This window comes from Salmo trutta, chromosome 5, assembly GCF_901001165.1.
Source record: "Salmo trutta chromosome 5, fSalTru1.1, whole genome shotgun sequence".
NCBI lineage: Eukaryota > Metazoa > Chordata > Actinopteri > Salmoniformes > Salmonidae > Salmo > Salmo trutta.
In genome coordinates this window covers 20,723,425-20,743,320 of record NC_042961.1, presented here as the reverse complement: position 1 = coordinate 20,743,320, position 19,896 = coordinate 20,723,425, and the positions used below count along the sequence as shown (strand labels likewise).

General features: G+C 42.2%; 1 protein-coding gene across 2 annotated transcripts; it reads left to right on the top strand.

The window, feature by feature from the left end:
- Window positions 1-1,269: 1,269 nt before the first annotated feature.
- On the top strand, window positions 1,270-19,632 carry LOC115193833 (synaptic vesicular amine transporter). Of its 2 annotated transcripts, none has more exons than XM_029752903.1 (16): window positions 1,270-1,418; window positions 1,720-1,893; window positions 5,171-5,531; window positions 7,479-7,537; window positions 7,677-7,760; window positions 8,409-8,501; window positions 8,602-8,691; window positions 8,799-8,842; window positions 10,013-10,073; window positions 10,742-10,837; window positions 11,723-11,801; window positions 12,353-12,404; window positions 12,915-12,978; window positions 13,085-13,204; window positions 13,651-13,784; window positions 19,093-19,632. In XM_029752903.1, the coding sequence occupies exons 2-16, from the start codon at window positions 1,761-1,763 to the stop codon at window positions 19,189-19,191; spliced, it is 1,569 nt and encodes a 522-aa protein (XP_029608763.1). In that variant the 5' UTR covers window positions 1,270-1,418; window positions 1,720-1,760; the 3' UTR covers window positions 19,192-19,632. The 2 variants fall into 2 exon arrangements, with proteins under 2 accessions (XP_029608763.1, XP_029608764.1); XM_029752904.1 differs by lacking the exon at window positions 19,093-19,632 and adding an exon at window positions 13,978-14,236.
- Window positions 19,633-19,896: the final 264 nt, after the last annotated feature.

Sequence of the window (19,896 nt, the reverse complement as noted above, 5' to 3'; positions counted from 1 at the left end):
CACTTACGGTTGAGAAAAGGTGTTCTTGGTAAACTTGTGTTGGCTATGTAATCGAAGGGGCAGGAGGCTATGGTTACTCAATGAGCTGGAGATCTCATAGGTCAGTCAAGGGGGTAAATAGGCTACAATGATTGTAGGATCATGTAATTGAGTGGGTGAAACGTGATGGTCATTTTTTAAATATTTATAATACAAGCCTTCTTGGACTACATCCTGACTTGGGTGATCCTTTAGATGTGGATGATGGTGGGAGTTTAAATATGTCAATATGGTTAAGATTTGCTTCAGTTTAACTGGATGAAAGTGGTGGATAAATCCAGGGCCCAAAAAATCATAGCAATTACACTTTCAGTCGCGTGAAGCCTAGACAGATTACAGCCGCATCTTTATGTCTCCACAGAGGTGGAAATGCAAAGATAGGTTGTTCCCCGTTTATGGCAACACATAGGCCTGCTAGTGTTCGTTTTGCATTGTCTCATGAAGATGCAACAGACATCATAAAACACAAGGTGGTGCCATTGCCACCCTTTACTGCAATGAAGTGCTCAAAAGCATGCATAATGATGAGTCCTTTTCAAAATAGACAGAGTTTAGTTATTGAGAGATGATTCTGCACTGATCTTGCATAAAAAGATAGGAAGACGAGGGTCTCTGATATACGCAGAGAGCGAACGCTCAGGAGGTCAAGTCATATGGTTGATAAAAAAGTGATTTTGATGAGGCAGGAGTGGTCAACCGTGTAAAAACGGGGTCTGACAGGCTTTGTGAGGGTTGACGGTTGGCCTGACAGGTTTTGTGACGGTTGACTGTTGCCAAAAGGGAGCTAGTTTTACCTAGTTCCCACGGGTTCCATATCGGTGGCATCTATATAACATTGTAGAGATGCTGTCGCTGTATTGAAACATGGGAAGTTACAAGTGTGTGTGTGTTCTTTCTCCAGCTTTTGGTTCGCAGCCCCACGCCCCACACATTGCTCGCGTGCTAGCGAGCACACACACGCACACGCACACACACACACACACTGCACATATATAGGTTATTGCTTATGTATGACAATGAGTGAACCGTATTTGATTTACATAGTCAATAAAATGCTAAATTGTCAGTATCGTACTGTTACTCTGATAAACTGTAGTTGGATTCAAAATGATAATGATATCCCTCAGAAGTGTAAGAAACTAAAAACTTTAATTTCATATCATGCACATCATCAAAACCCCGACTACCACATTTCGATTTCGACTTTGTCTTCAATGTTATTTGATTGTGCGTATCGCTCACTGTGATGCTGTATGTGAGGATGTTCATGATAAAGGTTGCATGACGTCAAGGAGCATTCAAGTAACTAAAACGCAGCGCATCTATCGTTCCTTTCGGATTTGCGGTCGCAAAGGGATTTTTGCTAATGTGCATCTAAGGTAAGATTTCAACCATTATGGCACTTTTAACACATTTCAGGTCACGATCTCTTGAAGCAGATGTCCCAATTTCTACTTTATTCCACTGGCACATAAGCGATTTATATTAGTCTACTTCACTCTGTATAAGGGTATTTTACATTGCCTTGTGTGAGATCTATACAATCTATACAAAATGACCATTTATTTATTTGACATTTTAACGTGCGTAATTTGCCATTAGGCTTCTATACTATAGTAGCCTACATTTTTTGTTTCCAGACTGTCACTCTCTGGTGTCCATAACGTTTGTTCTTTTCAGAGCGAATCTTTTTTTCACTTGCTCCTTTGTGGACTCTAAAAATGGGAAGATTAGACACACTGAGAGAATTTAATTTATTGTCATGGATGAGAGAGGAAAGACAATCGAGGAAGTTGATCCTGGTCATCGTTTTCATCGCCTTGCTGCTGGATAATATGCTTCTAACGGTGGTAGGTAGGTGCAACTTTGGATAAAGTATTTTCACACTGCTTACCTGTTGCGTCAACTGTTATTTCACCCATTGAAGTTAGCATAAAAATGCATTTCTAAAACCAATTCGAGTCCGTTGCTAGCGTAAATAACCCATAAACAATTTGGACACATAACAGATATTATTTTGAACCATGCAATGTTTTGTTATTTCCATTTTAAGAAGGTAGTATTCTCCTCTTTGTTTCGAGTAGTTCAATTATTAATTTTGGTGCGGAACAAAAGTTATTCATGTCAGCGTCCTGGCTATTGCTTTCCAATAAAAAATAAATAAACTACGCTAGTCTAAAGCCTATGATTTGCTCATAATTTAGTCTTGCCTGAAGTTTTGTAATAATATACGAAATTAGACACTAGCTACTTCAGTTCTTACCTTTGCATAGACCTGGTCATATAATTTAATTTAATTCAAATAAAATAGACATTGATTGGTTTGTCATCCGATATCCAATATTAGATATGACAACGAGTAAGAATGAATGCATCAAATATTTCATAAATCAAACAGATTATGAATTAAAATGCTATTATACCCATAATAACATATTAGTAGGCGGCCAATGTTCAACAATGTTGTTTCCTAAACGTTTAATCTGTCCATTATGATAAATCATGTTATCAGATTGCGTCAAATTGCTTACAACCTTGGGCATTTTCAAACGCTGTAGCCTATAGTGTAAAGCTTCACAAGGATATGAATTGTTCAAAATTTAACATAATGTATATTGCCTTTCACGTTGCCAAGTAAAGAGTAATTATTAATTGAAATCTGGTGGACCGGGATGGTGGACCCGCTACAGACATGTGTTTGGTCCCAAGGTCCTAAATTCACTTGATTTACCTGAAAGCATCAAAACTGCCATTACCAATGAATCTCCCAGTCGTATCCGATAGATTATAGATGACATTTGATGTGTGCGTAAATGCTGTTATTTCGCGCGTGAGTACACCCTCAACGCTGGTCAGGTCTCCCGGACATGTCCATTGAGCACTGGATACAGGTGCGCGTTGGAAGAATGTCAGAATATGTCAGTCAGGAATTACTCTAGAGTAGCTAGCCGTATGTGCCTATATGTGATTGGAGGCAAATCTATATACAGCAAGGGCTGTGTTGCATATTGGGTCAATGGGTTCCGGTGGCAACACCCCTCAAGGTGGGTCTGGGGGAATGCCCCTCAAGATATAAAAAAAATCTGTGAAATGGTTGTTTCTGGTGAATTTCTAAGGGAAAATACATCCAAAAATGTCCTGATAATTTGGTCAATATACCCCAATCACAACTGAAATACCAAAATTACTTTTAACTGTGTTGTTACTCTTAACAGTACAGAAAGTCACCACCACAACCCTTCTTTAACTACATTTAAATGTCAAAACCCATTAATCTATTTGTGTACCCTTCACCATGGTTGGCTAGTACATGGTCTTGAATAACTAATTTCCCATACTGAACTCATTTAAAAGGAGTCGAGGCAATCTGAGTACAGAAACTTCTCACTTGGTTACACAATTTTATTGCAATATTATTTCATACAATAATTCAGTGACAGTCAAAATATAACTCCTCAATAAGGAATAAAATGCTATAGCAATAGACTTCAAAATAAATAAATCAGTATGCCATCATGCTCAAGAAATAGACTTCAAAATATCCCAATCAGTATAGCCTCATGCTCAAGCACGACTTCAAAAATGCATAGCAACAACTCATTGTCATTCATCATCAAGTAAAAAACACACACATTCAAAAACAGTTAATAACCGGTTGCAACCTTATACAAAGGTGGGCATATAGTGGTACAGAGAGGGGTCAGATCTTTAGTCTCAATTCACTTAAATGCACCAAATACCTTTTTATGCATGTCACTGGTTTCCTATCTATGGTATCCAGCTTTCCATGTCAATCTGCTTTCTCACCTGATGACCTGTTCGTCCTCTCCCTGCCTCAACATGGGCGGTGCTCTCTCTCTCTCTCTCTCTATACGACCTGTCTCTGACCCCTGCCATGACAACCAAATTAAATCAGAATGTGGGCAACAACATTTGTTATAGCACTTGGGCACCAGTCTATTAGGAATTGTACAGTGTAGTTAGCTAGCTAGCTGTGTAGCCATTTATTCATTTACATAGTCTTTTGCACTCCCAAAAATAAACTAATGTACAGCACTTTTCTCCTCTTTGGTGTTGGCACCTCCATTAAAGGAACTATCTACTTTTTCACTAAGGTGAACACTGACTCACTGAGTGCTGCTCATCTGAAACTGCAGTTAAACAGATCCAGATACTGTGCTAGCTTTGGTGCTAGCTTAGCTAGCAAATTTAACTTACGTTAGCCTAGCTACAATAGCCAACCTAACATTGCATGCATCCGTATAACTTGTATAAAACTATTTTTACACACTATTATCTCATCACCATTAGTTTGCTAGTTACACAACAACATAGGAATACATCTATGACATGTTCATGAAGTTTTACTCATTTTAAACTTTCGAAACATGTATACAAAGAGAAAGAGAGAGAGCGGGTAGTGCAGGCTGCTGGAACAGTTACTGCAGACCAATGTAATACATCACAGACCGATGAAAAGGGAAAGAGAGGATAAATTACGTGTTTCTCCGTCGTCCTTACAAGCCGTGCTCTACTTTTTTCCCCTTTTACCACAAACTGGTAGGCTGCCTCTGTGGTCGTCGCAACTAAACGCGTATTTGGCGGCGGTGGGGGGGGGGGGGGGGGGGGGGGTGGGGGGGGGGGGTGGGGGGGGGGCACTCTGGTGCAAAGCCACATAGAGCCAGGCGCTTTAGATTGGGGATTTTTTCTCCAATCAATTAAACTGATCATGGTATATTATTGGGGGGGTCAAATTGTCCTGTTTCAAGTATTGGGGCGGTTATGACCCCTAATAATCATATCGTTACAATATGATAAAAACATAATAATAACATAATAATATGAAAATAATAGGCTAAAACTATCTTCATGGTGCCAATTATTGTGTTATCTGCCATATTTATAACTAAATTAGTGAAATCCAATCAATCTATTCTTAACCTTTGAAAAAAATGTAGTGTGTGTCCTAATGTCCCATCCGCTACACAAATCAAATAAATACGAAATAATTTCTTAATTATATTCCCGACAGATGTTGTTCAAATTGTGGGTGGGTCTATCGGAGAGAAGTTATATCAGAATGTAGAACCTTTTTCCCCCATCTCTTTTTCTGATCCTTTCTTCTTGGTAGTCCCCATCATTCCTAGCTACCTATACACAATTGATGATGCAGCAGCCAACATGGCCAAGAATCACACTACGGCCTCCCCACACACCCCTTCTGGAACCTTCCAGACCATCGTGTCCCTCTATGACAACTCTGTCAGGGTAACCAGCGGGGGCCCAATGGACTCCACACCCATACCCTTGGGTCAGACGCAGGGGGTCTCTTCTTCCACCTCGGCTCTCACACCCCACAACTCCACACAGCCCGACTGCCCCAAAGCAGACGACCAGCTGCTCAATGAGAATGTGAAAGTGGGACTACTCTTTGCCTCCAAGGCCACTGTACAGCTCATCACCAACCCCTTCATTGGGCCTCTCACCAACAGGTGGGTGAATGAAAGCTTCTAACCGTCACATTTCCCCATGTCCACACTGGTGTGTTTTCTGTTACTCACTCTTTTTCAAATACAATAGTTTTATGCTTATTTCTAGATTATTTTAAATTGAATGCCAGCTGTGAACTGGTTTGCATGGCAACTAGCTTAGCTGTATAGTCATATAATTCAGGTTTCATAAGACATGTCTATTTATGTTTCCCTTGTTCATGAAGAGCGCTGGCAGGTAGCCTAGCAGTTAAGTGCATTGGGCCAGTAAGCCAAGGTTGGTAGTTTGAATCCCCAAGCTGACTAGGTGAAAAATCTGTCAGTGTGCCCTAGAGCAAGGCACTTAACCCTAATTGCCCCTGTAAGTTGATCTGGATAAGATCGTCTGCTAAAGGACAAAAATGTAAAAGTTTTAGCATTTAAAATGATTCACTGGTGGCACTCATTTCTTTTTATTTAACCTTATTTAACTAGGCAAGTCAGTTAAGAACAAATTCTTATTTTACAATGACGGCTTAACCCTCGCCTAACCCGGACGACGCTGGGCCAATTGTGCGCCACCCTACGGGACTCCCGATCACAGCCGGTTGTGATACAGCCTGGGATCAAACCGGGGTCTGTAGTGACACCTCTAGCACTGAGATGCAGTGCCTTAGACCGCTGCGCCACTCAGGAGTATGAAGTGGTTGTTTCGTACAGTTATGACTTGATTTGACTAATAATTAAAACAAGTCGTTTTGAATTACACTAAAATGAGATGACAGCAGGCAGGCAACTTGGACCAGTGTGTGTATCTTCAGAGTTCAGGGCATAGCCACATGCAGTGTGGGTGCCTGCCAGGTCACAGTGGATTCCTGCTAGCCCAGAGCTGAATGGTGACTAAGCTTACCCTGAGTTTGTGTACTCAGTCAAAGGTCATTATTGAATCATATTTATGTATTTATCTAAGTCAAATCACAGTATACATGGAAAGAAAGATCAGTAACAGACTCTTTTCAAGTGACAGGGAGGAAAATCAAAAACGGATAACATTTATGTACATTATATTACATTATATTGCTATTTTGAGACCAAATGTTATGTAAGTTAGATCTAATCCATTATGCTCCCATGTAGCTAAATTCCTGTTCAGTGATTTGTGTTGGATTTATGCTTCCCTGCATGCATGCAGAATGCATTCAGTAAGGATCCCTGCTTTTAGGGCTTTACAAGCACTTGTAGTTATTGTTTTGAACTACTTACTGTGTTCTACAATTGCTCAAGATCGATTATACTCTAGAACAATTATTTTATAGACATACCTGTATGTCAGCACACGTTCTGAAAGACCAAGGTGTCAGAGACATTACTGTGAGGTATTTTCATATAGAATGCACCCACGGGTAAAATAAGGAATCAGTCAAGATGTGAGCTCTAGCAGTGCTTACTGCTCAGTATTGGCAAATGCATCAAGGCTAGTATTTACCGTCTCAACTGGGCACCACAATATGCTGTAATTGAAGCAAACAATAGAATCCTATTATTTCCCCTTAGTCACCTTCGGCTTGGATAAGGACAACACAAGGCAAGTCATGCATGTCAGTTACATGGAACAAGTCCCGCTGTACACACTCAAGTTGTATAACTACTGATGTGCAATTCATTGTGATACAACAGAGTTTTTCTACACAAAAATAATTACAAAGCATTGACACCACACAATGGTTGTGTAAACATTTCTGTGGAGACCAACTCTCAGTTGTGTATCACACAAATATCAGTTGTATCACAACCATTGTGGCAAATGCATTGTACATCAGTTGTACAACCTGAGTGTGTACAGGGCCAAAGAGTATTTCTGCCCGACTGCTGCAACTAGACTGCCCAGTGTTAGATGAGCTGTAGTTATTGCTGTCTTGTTTTATATTGTATTGAACAGTATTGAGAAGGGATGTCTCCATGTGCTTACAGAATAGGATACCAGATCCCCATGTTTGCTGGGTTCTGTATTATGTTCCTGTCAACCATCAGTAAGTATTACCCACATCCGCACCCGTCACATCCACACCTGTTTTCAGATCTCGCACAAGTGTTTCAATGGTTTTTCATGATTGATGTTTTCTTTTGTTTTCTTTTGTCTGAATTTCTATTGTCATCGTTGTTGTTAAGTGTTCGCCTTCTCATCGAGCTACACTCTGCTGTTTCTGGCCAGATCCCTGCAGGGTGTGGGCTCCTCCTGCTCCTCCGTGGCTGGTAAGGTCCTTGGCATTACCCCTGACATTTATGGATGCTTTCAGGATTAGCTTCACTTTGAGACAGCTGCGCAAGAACATATAGTTTCTCCAGAGACTTCACATTTTCATTACTGTGGGCCTACCTTGTTATGCATCTTTATGTCTCTCAAGTTGAACAATCATTTATCCCAGCTCTAGTGGAGTTATTGAAAGGTGCTGTGGTAGAGGGACAAATACTCCTAATATAGCGCTGTCAAATGTCTATTCAAACAATCACAGAGGTTTTGGTTTGTTTTGTTCGAACAGCTCTGGGATAAACGAAGAGCAGTGTTTCAATACAGTGTGCTATAAAGAAATAAAATACCCCGAATGCTTGAACCAAACATATACATTTAGCCAAGTCAAATGTATCTGTGTGTCTAAGAGCTTACCCACCGGATAAAAATCTATGTGATGACAATGAATCAAGGTGGAAAATTGATTGGATTAGCAAAAAGTCATCAAAGTAAATATATTTTTAAATTTTTTAAAATCTAAATCCAATGACATTGTGAAATTTTTTGTTGATTTCATGTTGAATTCACAGTAGTTGACAACTCAACCAAATGTGAATCAAAACTAGCCGTCTGTGCCCAGTGGGTAGCTACATGTCCTGTTCTTCTTCTAGGGATGGGGATGCTTGCCAGTGTGTACACAGATGATGAGGAGAGGGGAAATGCCATTGGGATAGCCCTCGGTGGTCTCGCCATGGGTGTGCTGGGTATGTACGCAATTCATGATGCATTTGAGCTCTTTGTAGGCTACAGTAATAGGCTACGTTTGGCCAAACCCACTGACCATCTTTACTTTCTTCCACCCAGTGGGCCCACCATTTGGCAGTGTCATGTATGAGTTTGTGGGGAAAACGGCACCTTTCCTCATTCTGGCTGTTCTGGCTGTGCTGGATGGAGGTAATGTGGCCATGTTTCTCTCTATCATGAAGCAGACATTCTGTTTTCTCCAATCAGAAGTTACCTGCTAGGGATGCTAACTAAGTTCAGACTCTGTCTCCCAACAGCACTGCAACTGTTCATTCTCCAGCCCTCAAAGGTGGAACCAGAGGTGAGTGTATGGCTATAGATTTGACAGCTCTTTTTAGGATTATTGATGTAAATTCATTGGAATTGTGTTGGAATGTGTTCACAATCACCAGATCACTGTGATATCAATAGTGTATTATATGTGATTTGATTGGGATTGGATTCAAACAGCGTTTTTCCAGATGATTAAAGTGCTTTACACCAGCAACTCTCAAGTGGGGGTCGCAACTCGCTACGGGAGGTTTTAAATGGGTCGCGGGTGTCTGAGTAAAAACAACCCAAAAAACAGTCTGAATTTAAACCACTAAATGTGTGGGTCTCTGGGATGATGGGTTACCGTTCCAGTTAGAGGAGATGTGTAAATAATTCTACCCTGAAACCTAACTATTAGTGATATGGTCTATGTAGCATGTATAATGAGTAACTAAAATGTTCAGCATAAATCGAACTAGGTTGGACTGGGGAAGAGAGGAATGTTGGTGTGTGTGTTTAAGTAAACACCAAGAACCATTAAACTGTGGTTGACCTGACCTAGCTTGAGTTCTGAGGGTTTAAGATATGAGAGGTAGTCCCCCTCAAGGTTTCCTTAATCTCAGAGGAATGGAACTGTCGGCTGGGTGACGATCTACAGTGTTGAGAGTTCTGGGGAAGAAGATAACTAACTCTCCTTAATGTTCGTGTGTATGTGCGTGCGTAAATAAGGAGCCTGGTATATAATAGATGTCTTTGTACAATGCACTTCAGAGCGCACACGTGAATAAACATTTTTCACTATTGTAAGCTGGGAATTCTGTCTGTTTTATTTAAACCAGAACTTTACGAACTCTGAGTTGCAGACTGAGTAGCAGTTTAAGAACAGTGAGAACATAATTCTCTTAACAGACTGATAACGGGTTGTTGTTAACACAGTGCCAGTCTTTAGTAAACTCACTGGCTATGTGTGGACATTTTCTATTCGCTACTGTAAGAGCAGAGATCCTCAGAATAGAGAGGGGAAACTGTGTTCCAGTTTGACATAAGCACAGATAGTAACCAAACATCACTGTAGAACAATGTAAAAGCACAGACAGTACTGTAGTATTTACGTACCCTATATCATATTTTGCCTGCCTTTTTTGTATTAATCAGTTTTGACATGAAACTCATGGCTCTCTGTTTAGCTCTACATTTCATGTCCCTTTTCTCTCGACAGAGCCAGAAAGGGTCTTCACTATGGAGTCTTATGAAAGATCCATACATACTCATTGCTGCAGGTGAGAACGCGTCACTTATTAATACTGTAATATTATTACTTCGTTCTGAAGTACCTGCTGTGCCATTTCCCATTTCAGTCACACTAAGCAAAGAGCAAAGAGGTGGGAGAAGAATTGATTCAGATGTTCCATCAAATTCTATTTCAGCGGTTGAATTTGTGCCCTGAGCCAGGAAAACACAGTATTATTGCCAGGGAGAGTGTTGAGAGGGAGCGAGCGCTGCATGTTAGATGGGGTCATCTCTCCATTAGAGTAGATTGTGTGTGTGAGTGCGTGAGTGCGTGAGTGAGTGAGTGAGTGCGAGCGTCCCTGCGTTGGTGCATTGGTGCATGTGTGCTTGTGCATGCATGTGCATGTGCACGTGCGTGCATGTGTGTGGTGTGTGACTGTATATGTGTGTGCGTGCTTGCTTGCTTGCACACTTGCTTTTGTATGTTGGAGTATGTGTGATACTGAAGTACTGGGGGAAAATGCATTTATGTGTCAGTGAGCCTCCCCACCACTTCAATTACCAGGTCCTTTGGCCAGGGTGGACTAATACTTGGTATTATGTCTGAGGCTGTGGGAACGGGGGATGGTGGGGGGGTGATAGGGACACACAAAACGTGTGAAGATGGAGAATAATAGGCCCAGGGTCCACTTATCCTCAATCACATTCTCTTTTCCAGGATCCATTTGTTTTGCGAACATGGCCATCGCCATGTTAGAACCAGCGTTGCCTATTTGGATGATGGAGACCATGTGTCCAAGAAAATGGCAGCTAGGTATTTTTACATTTATTTTCCTTTTTGTCCCTCTTGACAACCCTGTTTCCCCTATTGACAATGCTGCTCATGAAACTCTTCTGCCCGCTGAATGTACTTAGAATAAAGGTCCTCATTTCAACTCATGGTTTGGATTATAACTGTAGACTTGCAATAACTTCAAACAGTATGTAGGTGAACATTGAAAATATCATTGAACCTCCCATTGAAACCAAATCACTCTTTTTCTTTTCTGTCATTATTACTTATTTTATTAGTGGCGTTGCCTGTGAGGACTCGCACAGATAAAGGGGGATGAGAGAGGGGCTGGAGGAAGATGGGGGGACAGGGCAGGATATTAGGGTGTCATTTGAGGGCGAGTGTAGAGCGGGAGTGTTCATTACTGTGTCTAGGAGATGTGCTGGAGCCCTATGATGAAGGCTGATAATGTGGCTGCTTATCTGGGCCTCTCTCTCTACCCTGCTCTCTCTCTCTTCTCTCTCTCCGTCTCTCTCTACCCTGCTCTCACTCTCCTCTCTCTCTCTCTCTCTTTCTACCTTGCACACTCTCTCTCTTGCTCCTCTCTCTGTCTCTCTCTCTCTCTCTCTACCCTGCTCTCTCTCTCTCCACCCTGCTCTCTTTCTCCTCTCTCTCTCTCTCTCTCTCTCTCTCTCTCTCTCTCTCTCTCTCTCCCCTCTCCTCTCTGTACCCTGCACTCTCTCTTTACCCTGCTCTCTCCTCTCTGTACCCTGCCCTCTCCCTCTCTCTCTCTCTCTGTCTCTCTCTCTGTCTCTCTCTCCTCTCTCTCTCTCTCTCTCTCTCTCTCAATCTTGCTCTCTCTTTCTCTCTTTCTCCCTCTCTCTCTCTCTCTCCCCCTCTCTCTCTCTCCCTCTCTCTCTCTGCTAGGCATTGCCTTCGTGCCAGCCAGCATCTCTTACCTTATTGGAACCAACATCTTTGGCGTCCTCGCACACAAGATGGGGAGGTAGGGGGGGAAATGACTCCCGTTTTTCCGTCTCCTTATCTTCTCCCGCGTTGGTATCTGTTTCCTGTACTATTGAGCAACTCTGAATGAGATTTCTCTGGCAGGTTGGGTATTGGCTGTTTATTGAAGTCTCAGTGTGACAATGAGTTTATGACCTCTTGGCTAATGTTTGCTTGTTTGCCGCAGTTGATCAAGTGTGCGATCTGTCACATATGAATCATTCTATTTTTAACTCACACTTTATGAAAATAAATGTATTTCAGGATGTTGGATGTATTTCAGGATGTTCAAATGTTGCCTGTAGCCATAGCAGTATTATTTTAGAAAGTTTGAAATCAGCAACTCCTATTTGTTTCTTAAAATGTCCTAATCCTGACTCAAAGAAAACAGATTGTGATCCATTTACTTCCTCTATTCGTTTATTTGAAGTTTAATATTCTAATAAATCTGATTTTGTGGCCTTGCGGTACAAAACAACGGTGGAGGGAGGGGAGAGGGACGTTGACTGTTGTCATTGGCAGACGCTGAACTGCTCTTTCTTCCTTTCCCAGATGGCTGTGCTCTCTCATCGGGATGGTACTAGTGGGGGTTAGCATCCTCTGTGTGAGTACTAGACACATCTTCCTCAGCTAGAATTTAGCATCCAGCTCAACACAGTGCTTACCTTACCTGTTTGGCATGGCATCGTCAGTATTAGGGGGTCCATCTAAAGATTGTTTGTGTAATACTATGGGTATAGGTGAAAGATAGGGTTTTACCAACCCAGTCATGTCAGATCAGGAATTACATAGAAGAAAGGGGGAAGTAATGATGCAATTTCAAAATATTGGAACAGTCCCATTGTCTTAATGTCCTACTATATCTCATTAGTCTCCAAATCACATTCTGAGTCTAGGGAAGGGGAGTTCGCTCAGAAGTCAACCAGCAAACAGCTAATTCTCTGGAAACAGACAATTCCATTTTCATTGTAGTGCCTTATGCAGTTGTTTTGTGTGTGGGAAAACAAATATCCTCGAGTCCCACATAAAGAATGGTATTCTGGATAACACTGTAAACATTTGATCAATAAAACCCCCATTCCACTCCTTACCTTGACTATGTCCTATGTCATAGGTTCCTTTTGCTAAGGACATCTATGGACTAATACTTCCGAATTTTGGTGTTGGTTTTGCAATTGGTAAGTCCATTTGTTTTCTCACTGTACAGGAAAACCGCAAATGATGAAATTAGCATCTGGTTTGTAACAGATGTTACTATATTCTCAATGTCTTGTCTCTTGTCAGGCATGGTGGATTCCTCTATGATGCCAATCATGGGCTATTTGGTGGACCTGAGACATGTGTCAGTCTATGGCACTGTGTACGCCATTGCTGATGTGGCATTCTGCATGGGCTTTGCTTTAGGTAACTCAGATGCTTGAAAATAACCCAGTCCCGTAGCATAGTCTTTTAAACATTTCTACCACACATTATTACATTTTTTTTTGTGATCAGGTTTTCATTTTGGGGTCGACGAGACAAACGAAAAAAAGCGCAAACCAAAAGACATTACTCAAATACACATTTATCCCCCCCCAACCCCCTCCCCCCAACCCCCTCCCCATCCCACCCACAGGACCCACTTACTTAAGTATACATATTTAAAGTAATGATTTTAAACTGCCAAGTGTTGTAGTCCATATGTTAGTATTCTCTGATTTTGCACCGTGCATTCTTATGTAGGTTTTTAAGGTGTGGCATAGTAAGAGTTCGCAGATGGGGATAGTTATCATGATATGTCAAAATGGGGAAAATAAGGCCTCCATATTCAACTCCCCTATAAGCTCATTAGCCTTCCTTTGCTGATGAAGGTCCGTCCGCTGGGGGCGCCATAGCGAAGAGCATTGGGTTCTCCTGGCTCATGACCATCATCGGCGTTGTGGACATCCTCTTCGCTCCCCTCTGTTACTTCCTCAGGAGTCCTCCTGGGAGGGAAGAGAAAATGGTGAGACACTGAACACCTCGTACACACGCACAAGCGCACACACACATGTACACAAGGACACACATGCACACACAAACCTACTACACACACATCAGCAGAGGTATGCATTTGAATGCGAATTACTTGTAAAGCTGCGTCTGATGCAGAGAGAACTACCATACCCACAGGCTCAAACTACTGTCGTCTTTTACAGGCAATACTACCAGGAGAAGCAGAGAGAGAGGAACTCGAAACAGAGTTTTGATCAAGAGACACATGCCTTCTTTAATTTGGCTGTCTATTTAAGTTGGCCAGTTCAAGTCTCACCATTGCTGTGTAATGCATTCTACTGCTGTTGGCCATCCCCACCCCAGCTTCCACCTGCTTTTGGTTCTCCAGACTGAATTGGTTTAGAGCGGGGGGTCTCCAGCAGGTCGATCGCGAGCTACCAGTAGCTCACAGCCCACCTATGAGTAGCTCGCCAAACAATTCTGAAAGTACATGCAATTTTCACGTGTTCCACCGCAAACTGTCATAAACAAATCTCACAAGTATCTCCCAGCGACTATCTAATCAACGCAACATTGACATCATCCCACACCTGGTTAGCCACTATTGGCTTAAAAAGCCAAACCTAACACATTATCTGCCAATTAATTTCCAGCAATATTGCCCCTGTCTGTCTGTGCGGTGCACGTGTTTGTCTATCACTCCTCTGTGTGTAGCCAGTTGATGTGATAACCCAATTGTGGGTGGACAGAAAACCTTCTCAATTAAATGTTAACTGCAAAGTAGGCTTACCTGGCAGAAGTATATCATGAGTAAGTATATAATTTGCATATATTATTTGTTATTTGCAAACTTTGCCATGAAGTGAGCAGCAGCAGTACAGAACCATCTCTAGACCGGCACATTAGACTGCACATTCCTCACAGACGCTCAATTAAACCACAAGAGTGTAAGGAGGGTAGGGGGGTACTACTAAGCTGTATGGAATTGTTTTAAGAAGGTCATACCAAGGATAATTTCTCTATTTGATTTAGAATTTTAAGAACCGTTGAAGTACCCCAAAAATATATGGAGAAATGATGAGGCCTCCCGAGTGGCGCAGTGGTCTAAGGCGCTGCATCACAGTGTGGCAGCGTCACTACAGCCTGGGGTTTGATCTACATGGAATAACATGAAGTGTCTATCCTATATCTGACAGATATAAGAAAGATCAGGATATAAAAAAAATATATATATAACCCCTTATTTTTGTCACCTACAGACTCCATATACACTACAAGGCCAAAAGTATGTGAACACACCTTCAAATTAGTGAATTCAGCTATTTCAGCCACACCTGTTGCTGACAGGTGTTTATAAATGAGCACACAGCAGCCATGCAATAAGCCATGCAATCTCCATAGACAAACATTGGCAGTAGAATGGCCCGTACTGAAGAGCTCAGTGACTTTCAACGTGCCACTTTTCCAACAAGTCAGTTCATCAAATTTCTGCCCTGCAAGAGCTGCCTCGGACAACTGTAAGTGCTGTTATTGTGAAGTGGAAACGTCTAGGAGCAACAGCTCAGCCGTGAAGTAGTAGGCCACACAAGCTCACAGAACAGCTCACAGAACAAGACCATCGAGTGCTGAAGCGCATAGCATGTAAAAATCATCTGTCCTCAGTTGCAACACTCACTACCGAGTTCCAAACTGCGTCTTGAAGCAACATCAGCACAAGAACTGTTCGTCGGGAGCTTCATGAAATGGGTTTCCATGGCCAAGCAGCCACACACAAGCCTAAGATCACCATGCACAATGCCAAGCGTCAGCTGGAGTGGTGTAAAGCTCGCCGCAATTGGACTCTGGAATAGTGGAAACGCGTTCTCTGGAGTGATGAACCATGCTTCAACATCTGGCAGTCCGACAGATGAATCTGGGTTTGGCAGATACCAGTCTGGTGGAATAATGGTCTGGGACAGTTTTTCATGGTTTGGGCTAGGCCACTTCGTTCAGTGAAGGGAAATCTTAGTGGTACAGCATCACAATTCTGTGCTGCCAACTTTGTGGCAACAGTTTTGGGAAGGCCCTTTCCTGTTTCAGCATGACAATGCCCCCGTGCACAAAGCAAGGTCCATACAGAAATGGTTTGTCGAGATCGGTGTGGAAAAACTTGACTGGCCTGCACAGAGCCCTGACCTCAACCCCATCGAACACCTTTGAGATGAATTGGAACGCCGACTGTGAGCCAGACCTAATCATTCAACATCAGTGCCCAGCCTCACTAATGCTCTTGTGGCTGATTAGAAGCAAGTCCCCGCAGCAATGTTCCAACATCTAGCGGAAAACCTTCCCAGAAGATTGGAAGCTGTTATAGGGCGACCTTCAGACGAATCTTGTGAGGCCTGTGGGTGTCCTAGAGCAAAACATGTACGTGTTTGTGAGAGTCTCACCTTTACACAGAGGGGTTATATTAGTGTCTAGCCCAAAGTGTTCGGACGCTACAGACAGAAATTGTCAGATCGGCTGTAACGACTTCAGACGAGTCCCAAGATGCTTGTGGGGGTAGTAGAGCAAAATGGAGTAGAGCAAACCACTACAGACGATTTTGTGATGTCTCATGATATGACAGACACCGCTCTAGCTCTGTCACATTTCACCGCAGATGCGGAAGTGTTACATAGGCTGATGGAGTAGATTGAGATGCATCTAATGCCAAAAGTCAGATATCTCTAGTTTAGAACGGATGGAATTTTATGGGGATTATTTGATTATGCTAATTAAATTTTGCTGTGGGCGCTGTGGTTTTAAAAATGGCCAGATGCGCAGTGAAAGGGGAATTACAAAATCCAAATGTACTAGTTTTCTTCCAGACCCCCCCCCCCAAAAAAATGTCTACTGATGTGATTTAAGCATTGACATGGACTCAGAACATCCCATATTATTGTTTCTCCAGGAACAATTGTAATTTCGAATGTGAAAAGCAAAAAAAATTGAAAACCAGGAACATCTTTACTGAGAAAAAATAATTTGGGAAAATATAAAACAATTTGGCGGGAAAGAAAATCACAGATTTGAAAGGGCCCCCTTAGAGTTGTTTATTTACCATTATTTTACCAGGGATATTGACAGAAAACATAGTGCACTACATTCTCTTATAGGAACCCCGGGGAAGAGTTGCAGGAGACAGGAGAAGAGAGAAAAATAAAAATACATTACTAGCTCTCTGCGTTTGATTTTTCTAAAGTAGCTCTCATGCTAGAAAAGGTTGGAGACCCCTGGTTTAGAGTATGAGTAAGCTACAGTATGTATGGGAAGGTAGAAGAGGATAGCTTATTTGTGCACATGGTGGAGGGATAGGTGGATAGATTGTGGACATGGTGGAGGGATAGGTGGATAGATTGTGGACATGGTGGAGGGATAGGTGGATAGATTGTGGACATGGTAGAGGGATAGGTGGATAGATTGTGGACATGGTGGAGGGATAGGTGGATAGATTGTGGACATGGTGGAGGGATAGGTGGATAGATTGTGGACATGGTGGAGGGATAGGTGGATAGATTGTGGACATGGTGGAGGGATAGGTGGATAGATTGTGGACATGGTAGAGGGATAGGTGGATAGATTGTGGACATGGTGGAGGGATAGGTGGATAGATTGTGGACATGGTGGAGGGATAGGTGGATAGATTGTGGACATGGTGGAGGGATAGGTGGATAGATTGTGGACATGGTGGAGGGATAGGTGGATAGATTGTGGACATGGTAGAGGGATAGGTGGATAGATTGTGGACATGGTGGAGGGATAGGTGGATAGATTGTGGACATGGTAGAGGGATAGGTGGATAGATTGTGGACATGGTGGAGGGATAGGTGGATAGATTGTGGACATGGTGGAGGGATAGGTGGATAGATTGTGGACATGGTGGAGGGATAGGTGGATAGATTGTGGACATGGTGGAGGGATAGGTGGATAGATTGTGGACATGGTAGAGGGATAGGTGGATAGATTGTGGACATGGTAGAGGGATAGGTGGATAGATTGTGGACATGGTGGAGGGATAGGTGGATAGATTGTGCACATGGTGGAGGGATAGGTGGATAGATTGTGGACATGGTGGAGGGATAGGTGGATAGATTGTGGACATGGTGGAGGGATAGGTGGATAGATTGTGGACATGGTGGAGGGATAGGTGGATAGATTGTGGACATGGTGGAGGGATAGGTGGATTGATTGTGGACATGGTGGAGGGATAGGTGGATAGATTGTGGACATGGTGGAGGGATAGGTGGATAGATTGTGGACATGGTGGAGGGATAGGTGGATAGATTGTGGACATGGTGGAGGGATAGATTGTGTGTATGTTTACAGTTTGCTGTCTTAGAAACACCACATACATGAACAGATAGCAGGGTATTGAGCCTGGTTAGAGTGTTTGAACAATATACACTGAGTCTACAAAACATTATCAACACCTACTCTTTCCATGACATAGAGTGACCAGGTGAATCCAGGTGAAAGCTATGATCCCTTATTGATGTCACCTGTTAAATCCACTTCAATCAGTGTAGATGAAGGGGAGGGGAAAGGTTAAAGAAGGATTTTTAAGCCTTGAGACAATTGAGATATGGATTGTGTATGTATGCTGTTCAGAGGGTGAACGGGCAAGACAAAAGATTGATGTGCCTTTGAACAGGATACGGTAGTAGGTGCCTGGCACACCAGTTTGTGTCAAGAACTGCAACGCTGATGGGTTTTTCACGCTCAGCAGTTTCCCGTGTGTATCGAGAATGGTCCACCACCCAAAGGACATCCAGCCAACTTGACAACTGTGGGAAGCATTGGATTCAACATGGGCCAGCATCCATGTGGAACTCTTTCAACACCTTATAGAGTCTGACAAATTGATGATGTTCTGAGGCCAAATGGGTGCAACTCAATATTAGGAAGGTGTTCTGAATGGTTTGTACACTCAGGGTAGCTTCCCCTTTGGTTGCACATTTTGGGGATAGATGGTGGTAGTGAATCTACATAGTTTGAAAAGCTTTTATAAATTGCACATGGGTGTCTCTGTAACTAGATATTGTGACAAAGGTTCAAAGAATTATGTCTCTCGAGGCAGACTAATAAATTGGCCTAGGTAGTTGTCTTCCATCAAAGCTACATGACTGTATACGATGCAACCACAGTACAAAGCTCTTTGTTTTCAAACGAGACATCTTTCATCTCTGATACTTTTGTCCTTGATAACAAATTATTGGTGACCATTTCATTCTCTTTTTCCATTTATGGTAAAAAAATGTGGGTTGTACTCTGACTCTAGACAATTGTTTTCTTCTCAGGCCATCTTGATGGACTCCAACTGCGCAATGAAGACCCGATCATACTCAACACAAGGGAACACAGAGTACGAAGAGATGGAGACAGAGTATGATGAGTAGTTATGGACACCAGACAGGTATGTTACCTTCCAGAGGATCTATTTTGTTGTACAAAAACAGAGATAAAAATCGAAAATCCCCAAAAAACAGCGAAGCTGTTTCGATGTGAATGTCCTACGTGCGGTCGGTCTTCACTGTTCTATGTCATTGTGATCGTACGACTGGAGCAAACCAAAGTTGTTCTCATCCCCCTGTGGTCACAAGCATGTTGCTTGTGTTTATTTTTAGCCAACAGCCTTATCCAATGGAAGTGGAACATGTGTCAAAACAGGGTTTTCATAGGCCGTAATAGTAGAACGTTGTGAGTCATATTTACTGGATAGTTCAGCTGAGGGTGATCTCATAGATCACCAAATTGTGTACTGTAGGTCAGCAAGGAGTACAAACCTGTCTTAATAATTCACCTTTTGGCCATTAACAGTCATCAACATATCTAATACAGAAATATGAAAAAAATGGTACTTAGTTTCTACACAGAAGTAACTCTGACTTTGGATCAGATTCAACATCTCGAACAAGGCACTATGAGAACACTGCTTTAGTGTTTGTCATTCTTTTTGTTGATTTATAATTGTATTATGATGAGAGATGGTAAATTATTTAGATATAAAGTATTACATAGTCTATACAAGTTACTCAATACATTTGGAATGAGAATTTGTTAACTGCTTGGGACAAGGCAAATCACAATGTATGGGTTACATT